A 13,787-nucleotide genomic window follows, 5' to 3' on the forward strand; every position below is an offset into this window, starting at 1 on the left:
CCCACGATCACATCATTTCAAACCAGTTTATGGGTCAAGAGCTTTACAAATGGGTCGAGTAGATTATTTAAGTCACCAGACCTGCAGTTCTAGTAACATTTTTATGATTTTTCGAGGCCTGTGAAAGTCTTGGAGACTATTTTATAATTTAAATTATAATAGGCTTTTCTTCTTCCTATTGTGTTGTTGATACCGTGGTTCTGTCTGATCCACATCTCCTGTCTTCTGGAGACGATGTACTTGTTACTTTCAGCATTTCTCATCTCTGATCAATCATGACTGTTTTCTCTTGTGGTGTCAAATCTTTAGGACACCTTTTGACGGACAGCTTTTTCTTATGGCAAGTCACCTACAGTATTGTATTGCTGACGTAGTACCCCCCTTTTCTCTCTGGGTTGTGTATTTTTGCCGAACCTCTAATATTTTTTGGGGGCATACCGTGTGTACATGACTGTGAGAAGTTGGCCTGATATATGATGTCACTAGTTCTAGTGTACACCCTGTATCAGTCCAAACAACCCTTATGGTGATTGGTTGTAAAGTCAACCTTATAGACCAGCTATCCTAGTGGTAGCATGGACAAGAGCAGTCTTAAGCTAAACTCTGTATGGCATGTGAAGCCAGCTGTTATACCATTTGCAACCCCTTGAATACCAAATGAAAGGACACCACAACAGATATATTATAAAAATAGAATGTATTTATTCTAGTCAAAACACCCTCAGCACTCTTTATGAGATTCGAGGTAAGTACAACACAATCTTATTTAAGCATACATAAGTCACACAGGTAAGTAATACAGTTAGGCCCTAGGGGCCACGCAAACCATATACTAAGTAAGTGGTATAAGAACCACTGTCACGAACACAGGATAGGCCTAGGCCTAGGGAATCGCTGGGGCTACACTATCCTATCAGTTGCTAGGCAGTGGGAGGCCCACGGGATTCAGGTGCAGAGTGGAAACACTCACGCGTAATGCGTTAAAGTCGATAGAAATAGTAGTATTTCGAAATTAAGAGTTTTAGGACACTTCAGAAGGAACTATGAGTTACCTAGCCCACGGGCTGCGGGTGCATAGGTGTGAACTTGCGTCGGGTTTCGTCGCCGACTCCTATGGATGCCTGAAGAAAGTTGCTGACAGGCAGTCAGTGAAGAGTGTCCGGTGGATTCCAAGGATGGAACCAGGAAGGAGGATACCTGCAAGCAGAGGGGACAGAGTCTAGGTCACCAGCCAGGAGCCAGGAAGGAACCAGGCGATGTTGTGAAGATGCAGGTGAAGAGGTGAAGCTTGTCGCAGCAGCCACGGGTACCAGGAGGCGTTGAGGACGACCAGAACCAGGAGGCGAGCTGTCCCACGAAGGCTCTTGCTGTTGGCGGTGTCGAGTTAGGACCCAACCAGCCTTGGCAAGCGTAACCCATGCAGGATGGAGGACTTGCTTCTGTCGCAGACCAGGAAGGTCTGGGGTGCTTCCCTTTCACAGGGGAGCGGGTGCCAGTCTGGAGGAGCCGGACCAGCAAGGCAAATTTGAAGGTTCGTCGTCACAGAGGTCACTATCCAATGGGCCAGCAACCGAACAACACGTCGAGCAACTCAGGTGCAGAAGGGCCCAACGCAGAACACGTGAAGTGTGGGGAGCTGATCTTCTTTGCAGATGGTGCTCGGGATTGGGGCTTCTCAATTCCCAAAGCATAGCCTCGAGGAAGCCTCAGAAGTCGCGCTAGTCAGTTACTAGCCACTTTTCCCAAGTCGCCGGTCCCACGTCCCTCGTTGCCTAAACGGGTCTCAGCTTTGCTGTAAATGTGGATCTGGTTCAGAGGTGTCTGGAAGTCACGGCGCTGGTCAGTCTCTGCAGTCGACCCTCGTAGGATCAGTCGAAAAGCAAGCAGCGGTCGCTGGATGGTGCCTGGTTGCCCAGGGTGGTCACTCCTTGGCCACAAAAGTGGTTCTTCAGTCCTCTTCCGTAGTAGAATGTCGAAGGTCCAGAGTTTCTGTTCAAGATGCAGGTTCAGGATAATCTAGAGTCCTAGGGACTCAGCTCCCACTCTTATACTAATCTGGGGGGCTGGGTTACCTGCTAGGTCCCTCCTATGGGTGGGACCAGGGAGGGGGCGGTTACACCCCCTTCCCTTTGTCCAGTTTCGCGCCAGGACTGGGGCTGGAGTGCCCCAGCACCGGTTTGAACTGGACAATGCATGGGACACCTTGTGTGCCCCAGGCATGTCTCATTCCTTTCAGCCCTCCCTGCTCCAATACACTTAAGTCTGTCTGGGGAGGTGCTAGCACCTCCCCAAGCAGGAAACCTATTGTCCAGGCCTCCCTGGCTGGGAGGGCTCCCAGCTGCAGGAGGTCAGACTCGTGTCTGTGGCAGCAGCATCCATTTTGTGATGCTGAGGCTTTGGTCAGAGTTAAACAGCAAAGTAGGATTTTAACATGTCTCTCCCTCTAGAAGGGAGGAATAATATCCTCATCACCAGAAATGGTATGGGGTTATTATTCCAAAGTGTTAGACACCTTACACGACATGTTTCGATAAAGCCAAACCATAGTTACCATAATCGTGTAAGATTATAAGGCACTTAAGAGTACATGGTAGGCGATATCATAGAACAGCTATAAGGACATGGTTCCGAAAGCTGCAGACAGGCTCAGCCCATGCTAGAGCGCCATCTCACATGTTACCAAGCACTCTGCCTCCAGGATTGTTAAGGCCTGCCATAGGAGTGACTGATAGGTTACCCATGTGTCTATATATAAGGTAGGTATAGGAATACTACACCTAAGCAAGGGGTGAGTACACGACCTTGCCCCAGCTGAGTGATCAGCCAGTTGTGTCTGATTGTAAGGCCAGGCCAGGGGTGGCATAATACATGCTGCAGCTCCTGGTAGACCTAGGGTACACCTATGCCCTGGGTACCTAGGGTACACTGTACAGGGTCCAATAAGGTGATCCTTACCAATTGGGTATGTACCTAGGGTACATGGAGTCCATTTTAAAGAGAGAGCAGACAGCCTGAGACCCTGAATGGCAGGATCTCAGGCCAACTAAGTCGAAAAACCAGCTAGACACTAGGCAAAAAAGTTGGGGGTAACCATAGTCAGATATCCACCTTCCTACAATGACAAAATGCGCTGCTGTGTTTTTATGTATTGTCTTGTGTCACAGGTGTCGTATGTACCTGTTGTTAATAAGGAGTTATTTTATATGATATTTTGAAACTGCACTTTTTCAATATTACTGGAAAGCACTTTTTGGAACTGGTTTCTCAGTTCCAGTTAGTTTGTATGTACACAGAGTATACATGACTGTATTTAATGTGTTACACATATTGTTTTAAAAAAATTATTTTAATCAAAGATTTGGTTGATTCTCTTCTCTCACTTGCCATGGTGTTTAAGCTTATTCAGGGCTCGAAATTGGGTTCAGCCTGTTGGACTGTGGCACTGAAGGCCGTACAGAGGTAAGCTTTGTACGTTCCTGCGTTCTGGCAGTAGTTATTGACCAGTAAAATTCTGTAAATTGCTGGCCAATCGGAGTATCTTGTGACACATTTATGTTTATTTTGAGATATATTTATATCCATATATGAGGCTTTGTGATAAGATGTTAGGCAATTGGTGCAAAGGATGAATATTCATTTTGTCCAATCTAAGTTATTTAAACCAAGGAGGTGTTGTCATTCATCTTTACCTTGGGGACCTGAATTCTGAAAGTCCTGTTTTGGGATTTTATCAGCACGGTTCTTTCCCTGATTCTTTATGGTTATGAGCAATGCAGATTGTATGTCTTTTATCATCTGTTTGACCCTTTTTGGTCATCGAGTTTTCTTGCCCCTCTGGGGGACAGGGGTTAATGTCTGTCTTCTATCAGACGATTCTTCAGGGGTTTTCAACCTTTTTACTTTAAGGCTGATTCTCTCCCACCTGTCAGGTTGTTTTTATTTATATGTTCTGTGACAGTGATCATATTTCTATTAAGAGTCAAGCTCTTGTTCTGCTATTCCTACATGCATTGGTCGGTTGTTAGTTTTGACCAGCTAGTTCTCTTTGAGAACTTTTGTAGGATTAGTTCGCAGACCCACCTCCAGTGGGGTATAGCTATGGTATTTAATTCAAAGCTAAGGAATATGTGGCTAGATGTCTCTATCAGATGTAAGTTACTTACCTTCGGTAACGCTATATCTGGTAGAGAGACAGTCTAGCCGCAGAATCCTTAACGCCCTATCCATCCTCCCCTCTCTGCAAATGACCTTTGAGGTAAAGGTTATACCCTTTTAGTACGGGATTTATATACCAGTGTTAACCATCTCAATCTATGTTGGGGCTAAACAAACCGCTTGCCCTGGCCACCATCTGTTTCCTAATGTGTGTGGTTGGTAGAGTGTTTTCTATTTTACTCTGAATGACACACCAGTGAGCAGTATTAATTTATTTGTTCTTTCTTTGAAAGTCTTCTTGGTACTCAACAAGCCGCCTTGGGTGATGGTTGTAGTATTTTTTTGGGTTATTGCCATGCCGTTCATTACCATTGATGAATGGTCTATAGAGTGTATGATCACTTCCCTCACATGGGGTTATTCACCAGGGCGCAGGGTTTCATGTAGCCCTGTGTTTCGTTGATTTAATTGGGGGTTTCTTTAAAATTCATGTCTAGTATTAACATACCATGTGATGTTTCTTCTTGATTATTGTTTCAAAGATTTTGTATCTTTTTTGGCACATGGTTTCCACAACCAGTTTCTGTAATGGATCCACATTCTGGCGTGGAATGTTTCACAGAAGAAACTGACTTCTGCGCGCTGGAGGGTACTTATATGGCTCCACTGATGTCCTATCCGGAGACGACGTCACCGCGGAGCTGTACAACACCATCCCCTGGCGCACAGAGGTACTGCTGAAAATTTTTCGGATCCAGTCTGGCGCCTGGGAAAATTATAAGTTAAGGAATCTGCTGCTAGACTGTGTCTCCAACAGATATAGCGTTACCGAAGGTAAGTAATATTTACTTCCGGCATGGATTATGACGATTACGCAAGGCCAAATGACACCATCTACAGGTTTGCAGGGGTAGTGCTAAAACATTTCCGGATCCAGTCCGACCCCTGAGGATTAGTCTAAGGTAAGGAATCTGCTGCTAGATAAGTCTCTACTAGATAAGGTGTTATCGTAGGTAAGTAACTTGTTTGTTACTGTAATTCTATCACACTACAGGGATTAACCTTTGTGCTCTGGTTAAGGTAAAATAGTTTTGTCTATAACAACAATATATTTTAAACATATTATAGCATAAAACATGCATGCAGATGTGCAGTTTGTAATGTGCAATTTAGCGCCATTGCTGAGCAAGGGGAGGGACATTATGACTCACTGAAGGTTTCATCGTTTGTGAACCATAGTCTCACCCGACAATGATAACATCTACATTTACGTGTATGTTTGTGTAGATGAGTGACAGTTCCTCACACTTCCTTTTTAAATATTGCATTGTCTTGTAAGCATTATTGTCTAAAAGTAAATGTTTTTGGTTATAGATAATTTGAAATCAATGTTCTATACTCTTTATTTTATTCCCTTCCTTCACAAACTGCATGGTATTGCCTGCAATTGACCATCTAAGAATGGATTAAGTTGTCTGTTTTTACTCTAATTTCGGTCCCCTAAACTCATTTTGATCATCTAGCTCTGTGTTCTTTCGTGTGAATTCCTATTATATCATGCACAGGAAAGGAAATGAACAACTGCCTTTCTCTCGTAAGCTAATATTACTTGAGCTGTGAGCAGTCACAAAAGTCGATAATGTTAAAGTGGCTCATTGCATATGTTTTGCAGTCTTCAGCATTTTCAGTGGGCAGCTTGCGATTCTGGGTTTTATTTTTAACACCTTTTTCTGGTGTTCCAGAACCTTTCCCTTTACTGTAATTCACCAGTGATCATTCTCATAAGCAAATTAATGTATAACAATGGTCCAGGTTATCTTTCTTTTTCAATCCAACAGACTTTGATGAATCCAGTAATAAATGTCTGAGGATTCAGGAGCAATGTATTCAGACAATGGTGTCACCCGTGATGTTTTCAGGAGAATCCATACATGAGTGTCCTCAGGGCTTGGAGCAGGGCAACACCTGCAAAACTCAGCAATTCTTAGAAGGCAAGGAGAAAAATAATGTTGGAGGCGAAGGTGGTGAAACGAATAACTGTGAAAAAGATATGAATGGGTCATCAGACGTCACTGAAAAACAGAGCACTTTGAAAAATCGAGGTACATTTGTGTGTCCTGAATGTGGCAGAATCTTCAATCACCACTCAACCCTCGTTAACCATCAGCGAACTCACACTGGAGAACGCCCGTATACTTGTACTGAATGTGGGAAAAGCTTTATTAACAATACAAATCGTATAAACCACCAGAGAATCCACACAGGCGAAAAACCTTATTCTTGTAGTCACTGCGAGAAAAGTTTCAGTCAGACCTCTCATCTAATTAACCATCAAAGAATTCACACAGGAGAGAAACCCTATGTATGCACTGTGTGTGGAAAATGTTTTAGTCAGAAAGTCCATCTTAACAACCACCTGAGGATCCACACTGGCGAGAACACAAAGGAAAAACCACATACTTGCATTGAATGTGGAAAAGGTTTCAGTAACAGTTTGAATCTCACCAACCATCTTAAAACCCACTCTGCAGAGAGACCATTCACATGTCCTGAATGTTGGAAAACCTTCAGCCAGAGCAAATATCTTTTCAAACATTTGAAGACACATGCTAACCATGTGAAATTGCAAACTGAGGAGAAGTTATTTGTATGTGCTGAATGTGGGAAATGCTTTGCACAAGCAGTACAGCTTATTAATCATCAGAAAGTACACACTAGGTTGAATGCCAAAAAGAAACCGAAATTAGAGACATTACCTCAGAAGGAGAAACCATATACCTGCATTGCATGTGGGAAAAGCTTCACTCAGAATGCGAGCCTTGCTAACCACCTGAAAACGCATACCAATGGTGTAAAAGAATCTCAGCTTGGAGACATAAACCCAGGTGGGAATTGCCTGAGTGATAAAGACTCTGCACAGCATATCGGTAAGGCTGTGTTGTATCATTGTCCTTTCCTGTGTGATGTATGCCTTTCACACTACATAAATCTAACACATTACCTCCTGTGCCGTAGGATGCCCTCCACTTAGTAAAGGGTGTAAAGCTGTTTTGTTTGTGTTTTTGTGTTGAATGCATTGCTTTCAATGTAGATGGTAGGTTACCATGTATGTATGTTCACTCTTTTGATGGATGCATGCCTTGTAGGATGGGGATATTGCTGTATACAAGAAGTGCCCGTCCTCTACGATACGTCACACAGTTCATGTTGTACTTTATCTCATTCTTCATTTTGATGACGTATTCACTCCACAATGTATGAGGCTAATTCATATCTGTGACCTCTCCAGGTTACAAAAACCACTGAAAATTTGACATGATGTAAGAATCCTAGATACAAATATTAATTGAGGCACTCTGTACAGCGTATAACGTTTTTTTCTGATTCAGACATATGACTGCAGATACCTCACCTTATGAACTTCCCAAGTTACAAGACTGGATCTAGAAACTTAAAAACCAATTCCTTAGCGTGTCATTAGGTGGCATTGTGCAGCTCCACGTCTGCTCTGTCCCGCCTCAGATGTGTAATCAGGCCCCTGTATTTATGACGCCTCCACACAATGACGTCTCTTCTTTTCTTTATGCACCTTCCGATGTGAATCTGGAGCTAGCACTGCTTTCTCTAACAGACCTTTTATACTCAGGAAAAACTTCTTAAAGTCTTCTACAGTGTGCAAACAGGTTTCAAGCCATCTCACGACTGTCACCGACATTGTCCAGGCTATGATTCTGACGTTTCAACCTTGGACTTGGGTCTCAGTGAGAGTGGCTCTGAGACTTCTGGGCCTCTTTCATCCTGCTTGTGGATCATGCTAGGTGGCACATGCAAGCTCTGCAGTGGGATCTGAAGTCTCAGTGGGCTCAGAACCGGAGCAACCTCTCAGACTCCATCCAGGTATTGAAGGAGACTTCAAAAGACCTGCAGTTTTGGCTGCTCCAATGCAGTTAGATCAGAAACTAAGCGTCCATCAACCAAAAAACTTTGTGCAGAACGCTGGGAGAAGTTTGTTGTCTGCTGCTCTTCCTAAAACATACAACCCCTGAATGCATAGCTACCTGATGTTCTCCTGTTTGTTTTATTGTTGGTCCTGCTGTCCTTGCTGTAGCAGCAGTTAAAGGATAGCTCTCAGCCCATTGAACCTTCTTACATTTACCAGACCAGCCATCCCTCTTCAAGTCGCCTTTTGTGATGTGTTTTTTTAGGATGCTGAGCCAAATGTTACTGCCAACTCCATTTGTCATGCCTCAGTGGGACCTTAATTTGGTACTTATGTAATTCCCTTCAAACTGGTACACAGCATGCTATTCATGGACATTTGCCAGGCCGCTCCCTCCACAAGTTCATAAAGCATTACTGTCTGGATAGCCAGGTCTGTCAGAATGGGCACTTCTGATCTGTCCTGCAGTATTCCCTGGTCTGGCCCATACCACAGACCCACCACCAGAGGAGGTGTACTGATTTGGTATTTATTCGCAAAGCTAAGTCACTATCAGTATAAGTTACCTTAGGTAATGCCTTTTCTAGTAGAAACCTCAGATTCCACACCACACACCATAGTCCTTTAATAAGATGCCAGATTTAAACTTTCTGCACACTGATTTTCATGATTCCGAACCAAACAGCCGGGACAGATATCAGAAAAAAACTGACGTCAGCACGCGAACGTGCCATGTCTGATTTCTGTCCGCCCGGTCTGATGCCCAGCCATGGAAATCAATGTGCAGGGGCCCTAACGTGTAATCCAAGGTGGGACGAATCCGACATGGAGATTTACAATGCCACCTAAAGATGCACAAGAGAATTGCTTTAAAGTATCCGGATCCAGCTTGGCACCAGGGGAAATTCACAAGCTGAGAAATCTGCGTTTAGAAGTATCTATCAGAAACATAATTGATGCTCTCCATACCGCATATTAATATTTGTTTCTGATGGATACATCTGCCAGTGGATTCCTCACCTTGTGAATATCCCCTGCGCCAGCAACATTCGGAAACTTTTGTAGCACTCCACGCCAATGAGGTCGAAGATGACGTCACAGAGACACTGCTCCGCTCGCAACTCTGCTGACGTCACCGGCTCCATAAGAAGACCTCGTCGGCGTGATGACGTCAGTTCCCTTTTTTCCGCGCCGTTGACGCTAATGGTTTTCAGGGACTCTCTGTAGCTTTAGCTGGATAATTTGTTTTCCTGCTGGTATCTCTTTCTTCTTGTCTGCAGTTGAAAAATGTCGACTAAGAAGTCCGGGTTTAAGCCTTGCAGGTAAGCACATGTCGATTACGGATCCGCACGAGGACTGTGTTTGGTGCCTTTCATCGGATCATGATGTCGAAGGATGTTCTTGCTGCCGCAAGATGAGCACAAAGGCTCTGAAGGAAAGGGAGGCCAAGTTATTCATTGCCAGGATGAAAAAGGAGAAAGGAGGTCGAAGATCGAGACCGAGGTCGGCGTCGAAGTCGACGTCGGGGCATGCTTCCAAATCCAAGAAACACAAGAAAAAGAAGAGGCATGGATCTCGACATCGCTCGGACAGGGATGCGGCTCCGAGATCGACCTCACCTTCTCGACGTCGTAAGGACTTTGTGTCTCCTCCTCCTGTCTCTGTTCCTGATTCTCCTGTTGGCCTGACATCGCCTGCGGCTTCACCGGAGCATTCTCCGGCTCCGGCCTCTGCTCCATCTCCGACGCCGCCTCCATCTCCGGTTCCAGTTGAGGAAGTTCCGGCTCCGGACGAGTCTTCGACTCCGCTGGTTCCACTCGGCCCGAGTCCGGTGATGCCTCAGCCTGAGCCATATCCTTCATTTCCAGGCCCGGGTCAAGATCCGATGCATTATTTAAAAACAATGTATGGGGTCTTTACCAGAGCTTTGTACCCCTCTGGAGCGCCTTCGGGTCCCATGGGTCCAATGGCTTTCAACTTGGGAGTTCCTCAAGCTTACCCTCAATCTCCCTTTATGCCATTTTTCCCGGCGATGCCGTCTTGGCATTTTCCGGCGCCGAGAACCTCGTTCGACTCCGGCTGCTCCTCTGGATCTGGGTTCGACTCCGGCGCCGTCTGATTCGGTTACGGCGCCGCCGACTCCTGTTGTGAGAATCAGATCCAGGAGGGAAGCTCAAAGGGTACTAGAAGAACCAGATGGAAGAGGTGGAAGAAGGTGAGCTCATGGAATCTGATGATCTGTTTGAGGAGTTGAAAGAGGCTAGTGGCCTGGACTTGTCACCTGAGTGGGAGAGTACTCCTCCGTATGATACTCCTTCAAAAGATGTGGCTCCCTACCACTCCGTATTTAAAAAAGCGGCTGAGCTTCTGGATCTGCAGTTACCATCTGCTGAGTTTAAACCGAATATCCTCACAGAGGTTTTACATTCTCCTTCCTCTGTATCGGAGCCCTTGCTTCCATTTAATGGCGCCATTATTGAACCGGTCATGGAAGTATGGCATAGGCCCTTCTCTGGTCCTGCGATCTCTAAGGTTGTTGCAAGGAGATATAGGGCGGCTCCAGGGGACCCAGACTTTCTGACTTCCCATCCTTCTCCGGAGAGTCTGGTGGTTCAGGCTGCCTGTTCTAAACGATCTTCAGGAGCCTAGTTACAGGGATGCAAAGAAATTAGACCAGTCAGCCAAGAAAGTCTTCTCTTCTGCCAGTATGGCTTTAAAATCAACAAATGCCACCTGTCTTTTGGGCCGATATATCCATGCTCTAATGGATTCAGCGAAACAACTGGCCCCAAAACTGTCAGAGGAGGATAGACAGAACTTTAATGAGGTGCTATCAGACCCTCAGGCGGCTGCACGTCAAGTAATCCAGACGGCCTGGATACTGCTGATTCTGTCGCTAGGATTATGGGCTCTTCTGTTGCCACAAGGAGGGGTGCATGGCTCAAGTCATCTGAGTTCTCCCCTGTTGTGCAGGCAACGCTCCTGGACTTGCCTTTTGATGGCTCTGGTCTTTTTGGTAAGAAAGCTGATGCTGCACTGGAGAGATTTAAAGAGAGCAAAGCCACGACCAAATCTCTGGGTCTGCAGACTCAGCCTAGGAGTTCGTTTAGGAGGTACAGGGGCTTTGGAAGATCGTCCTTTCATACTTACAGGCAGCCCCAGCAGCAGCAGCAACAACAGCAACAGAACACCCAGTTTAAGAGCTACAGGGGCAGAATCAGAGGTCATGCTCGAGGTCGGCAGCTCTCCTCCTCCTCTTTCTCCGTCCCTCCCACCACTGCAAAGCAGCCCTAGATCCACCATTCTGGATCATGCTGGTCCTGTGGAGGGCCGGCTTACCCATTTTCTACAAGATCGGGAATCGGTTGCTACAGACCTTTGGGTTTTAGATCTTGTAGAAAATGGGTACGCCCTTCCATTTCGGGAATTCCCTTCGAATTACCCTCCTTGCCAAGGTGCTTGCTCGGAGGACCATCTTCTTCTCCTCCTGGAGGAGGTCCTAACGTTATTAAAAAAAGGTGCGATAGAGGTGGTTCCCGAGCAGGAAAGGGGTCAGGGATGCTACTCCCGGTATTTTCTGATTCCGAAGAAGGATGGCAGACTGCGTCCAATCCTGGACCTCAGGATCTTGAATCTTTTTCTGAAGCAAGAGAAGTTCAAGATGCTCACCCTTGCGCAGGTTCTTCAAGCGCTGCAACAGGAGGACTGAATGGTGTCTTTTGCAGTAGCAGGTACTTGTATTGCTCCAAAAAGGTGCGATAGAGGTGGTTCCAGAGCAGGAAAGGGGTCAGGGTTATTTCCTGATCCCCAAAAAGAATGGTCGCTTGAGACCAATCTTGGACCTCAGGAATTTGAACCTTTACCTCAGGCAGGAAAAGTTCAAAATGTTGACCTTGGCTCAGGTTCTCCTTGCGCTGCAACAGGAAGACTGGATGGTGTCCATCGATCTGCAGGATGCGTATTTTCATTTTCCCATCCTGAAGTCGCATCGGAAGTATCTCCTGTTCACGGTGGGAGCACCACATTATCAGTTTGCGGTTCTTCCATTCGGTCTCACTTCCGCACCTCGAGTATTTACAAAGGTGATGGCGGTGGTAGCGGCTCATCTCAGAAGGTCAGGGGTTCCTTTTTTCCCCTACCTGGACGACTGGCTGTTGAAAGCGGAGTCTCCAGAGTTGGTTTCACACCACTTGCAAGTGACAACTCATCTGTTGTTCATATTGGGTTTTTCGATAAATGTACCCAAATCTCACCTGGTGCTTTCTCAGCGCAGCCTGTTCATAGGGGCAATACAGGACACTTCTTTTTGTCGAGCATTCCCGCCTCTGCAAAGGATTCTCGACATACAGGAAATGATTCCTTTATTTCACGATGGAGTGGTTGTTCCAGTCCTGAATGTTCATGCCTACTCGGTCTGTTTGCTTCCTGCATTCTGTTGGTCAACCATGCACGCTGGCACATGAGGGCACTCCAGTGGTGCCTCTGCAGGCAGTGGTATCAGCACAACGGAGATCTCAGGGAGAATATCATAATCTCCGGAGAAGCTGTAGCGGAGCGGTCTTGCTGGGGGTGTGCAGGGCAACCTGTCTCAAGGAAAGCCCTTTCAGCCTCCTCCGCCGGTGGCCACAGTGATCACGAATGCCTCCACTCTAGGGTGGGGTGCTCATCTGGGGGATCTGGAGGTCAAGGGTCTTTGGTCTCCAGAAGAAAGGTTGCTTCACATCAACCTTCTGGAATTGCGGGCGATTCGTTTTGCACTGAAGGCTTTTCTCCCTTCCCTTCGCGGTCAGTCTGTTCAGGTCCTGACGGACAACACTACCGCGATGTGGTACTACATCAACAAACAGGGAGGTGTAGGGTCGTATCGCCTCGGTCGAGAGGCTCTGCGACTCTGGTCCTGGGCTCAGGCCCAACGGATTTGTGTGTTTGCAAATCATCTGGCCGGTGTGCTGAATGTTCGTGCGGACAGTCTCAGTCGGCGTTACTTGGCCGATCACAAGTGGCAGCTTCATCCGGAGGTGGTCCATCGCATCTTTCAGATGTGGGGATCTCCTCGGTTGGACCTGTTTGCCACTCACGAGAACATGCATTCCCCTTTATTCTGCAGTCTCCAGTATCCGATGCAGGGAGCTTTGGGGGATGCGTTTCAGATAGATTGGAGCTCGCAACTCCTTTACGCGTTTCCTCCCATACCCTTGATTCCTCGGGTTCTGAGGAAGATGCGGCAAGACCGGGCCAAGTTATATTGATCGCCCCGGATTGGCCAAGAATGGTGTGGTACACAGACCTACTTCACCTCTCATCGCACCCTCCGCTCCGTCTCCCTCTCAGGGCAGACCTCCTCTCGCAGTCGCTGGGGCAGGTTCTACACCCCCACCTCCAGAGCTTGCACCTTCATGCCTGGAGATTGAACCGGGCAACCTGAGTTCTTTCTCTCTCCCGCCAGAGATAGTGGATGTTATTTTATCATCCAGGCGACACTCCACTAAATCTGTTTACTATTCCAGATGGTCCAGATTTGTTAAGTGGTGCAGAGAGGGAGACATTGACCCTTTGAAGGCCCGCTTGTCTAATATTTTGGAGTTTTCTCTTTCTTTAGCACAGAAAGGTTGTGCTGTAGCCACTGTTAAAGGCTATTTATCGGCTTTGTCGGCCTTTTTATGTTTGCCGGACCAGCCGCCTTTATTTAAGT

General features: G+C 46.4%; 1 protein-coding gene across 12 annotated transcripts in view; it reads left to right on the forward strand.

Moving 5' to 3' along the window:
* LOC146855858 (uncharacterized) overlaps positions 1 to 13,787 on the forward strand; it is a 922,371-nt gene that overhangs the window by 853,304 nt on the left and 55,280 nt on the right. For 11 of the 12 annotated variants that reach the window (XM_085653813.1, XM_085653801.1, XM_085653806.1 and 8 more), the window contains one exon: positions 5,994 to 7,082. In XM_085653813.1, coding sequence (XP_085509939.1) covers positions 5,994 to 7,082 — 1,089 coding nt within the window. The remainder of the gene's footprint in view (positions 1 to 5,993; positions 7,083 to 13,787) is intronic. The other variant, XM_085653802.1, reaches the window with a different exon arrangement.

The sequence above is a fragment of the Triturus cristatus genome, chromosome 4_1 (genome assembly GCF_964204655.1).
Source record: "Triturus cristatus chromosome 4_1, aTriCri1.1, whole genome shotgun sequence".
In the NCBI taxonomy this organism is placed as follows: Eukaryota; Metazoa; Chordata; class Amphibia; order Caudata; family Salamandridae; genus Triturus; species Triturus cristatus.